Source organism: Mandrillus leucophaeus, unplaced genomic scaffold (assembly GCF_000951045.1).
Source record: "Mandrillus leucophaeus isolate KB7577 unplaced genomic scaffold, Mleu.le_1.0 Scaffold191, whole genome shotgun sequence".
Lineage (NCBI taxonomy): Eukaryota > Metazoa > Chordata > Mammalia > Primates > Cercopithecidae > Mandrillus > Mandrillus leucophaeus.
The window spans coordinates 2,724,399-2,726,033 of NW_012101932.1; the positions used below are offsets into that span (position 1 = coordinate 2,724,399).

Here is a 1,635-nt window from a genome sequence, read left to right on the forward strand (position 1 = left end):
TTTTTGGCTGGCACAGTAATGGGTAACAGTTGGATAAGACCTGGATGGAATCTTTTAGTTCATTCCACTAGGGTGAATAAATATGTATGTTTACATAAAAGTTCTTTTTAACAATTTTTCTTACTCAAAAGAACAGAGAAGTTTGAAATTTTATTAGTCAGGTAGTATCAGCTACAAAAAGCCTATTATGAAAACTTCATGTATAGTTACTAAGTCCTTCTAATAAAAGTGGCTGAATCAATGTAAAGAACAAAATTAAAAACTAATGTAAAAAACAAAAATAAAAAACAAAACAACATTCACAAAAGTGAAACAAACAAAAAACCTTACTTTGACTACTCTTAAAGATTTGAAATAGACAGTGATGTCAAAGAGTGCTTAAAGATTTTTTTTTTTTTTTTTTAGTTCATAAGTTCTCAGCTAAAAAGAAGACATCCATAAATCTTTGAGGGGAAATGTCCTACAAAAACAACATTAATTCGATTATCTTGAGTTGACTCTTTTCCTAGTAATGATCAATGCAATGCATTTAATGGGATTTCCATAACTTTTACAAATGTTAAACATTTAATATTTTATTGTAATAAAATTTTCCGTGTAAAACAATAGTTTCTTTGTCATGCTCATAATAAAACAAAATTGCTAAATTGTGTGCAAAAATGAACTTATATTTTATATCAACAAATAAGTTTTACTCACCAAATGGACAATGACAATAATAAGAATCCACACCACTTTGGCAGGAACCACCATTAAAGCAGGGGTTGCATTCACAGTAATTGACTGAAGATTCACACATTTTCCCTAAAATATATCAAATTCATTTTTTTAAAATCTCATACATAAATATATTAACACCATTACAGCATTACCATATGTAAAAATCTTTCCTAAGGCATATCATGGAGAAAAGAAATATAAAAACATTTTACTTGACACAGGAAATTAGAATAATATCTTAGAATTTAAAATCTTGTTTAGTTGACCTATTGTAAAATGTGCATTATATTTAAGAAATAATTTACATAATCATCTTGGAAGAAAATACTATTTGCAGAGAAATGACATGATAAACATATTTAAATACTCTCACTGAATTTATTTTCTACATCAATGTCCCTTCATTTTTTATATTTTACAGATGGAGAGTTGAAACTTACACTATTCTTTACACTGCAGAGATTTTCTTGACTTAGGTATTTCAAAGATAAAAATTTAGCCTATTTATCAAACTACACTCCTTCTACTACCAAGAAATATCACTTAAATTGCACATATCTGTTGTAAAGCAGAATAAGAAAACATCATATTTTAAAATGCTTTTGAAAATTTATTCTTGACTACAGATTATGTATACTTTGTCTTTTGTCTGAAGTGATAATACCTAAGCAGCGTATTTTTCAGTTTATAAAGACTTTTCTCATACATGATCTTGTTAAATTGAATCAACTAATATTGACTGAGTGCTTATTATGGGCCAGAGATGATAATGGAGGGGGATATGGCAGTGAAGAAAGCAAACAAGTGTTTTCAGACTGTGGTTCCATTTCAGTAGGGAGTATTAATCCATACAAAAGAAATATTTACATTTCAAAAGTGAAGAATAAAAGCCCCTTGGTAGTTAACATATTGTCT

At 28.1% G+C, this 1,635-nt stretch overlaps 1 protein-coding gene across 3 annotated transcripts in view; it reads right to left on the reverse strand.

The window, feature by feature from the left end:
• The window catches only part of FAT4 (FAT atypical cadherin 4), a 204,101-nt gene that overhangs the window by 31,187 nt on the left and 171,279 nt on the right, over positions 1-1,635 (reverse strand). For all 3 annotated transcript variants that reach the window (XM_011978240.1, XM_011978239.1, XM_011978238.1), the window contains exon 10: positions 700-804. In XM_011978240.1, the coding sequence (XP_011833630.1) occupies positions 700-804 (105 nt within the window). The remainder of the gene's footprint in view (positions 1-699; positions 805-1,635) is intronic.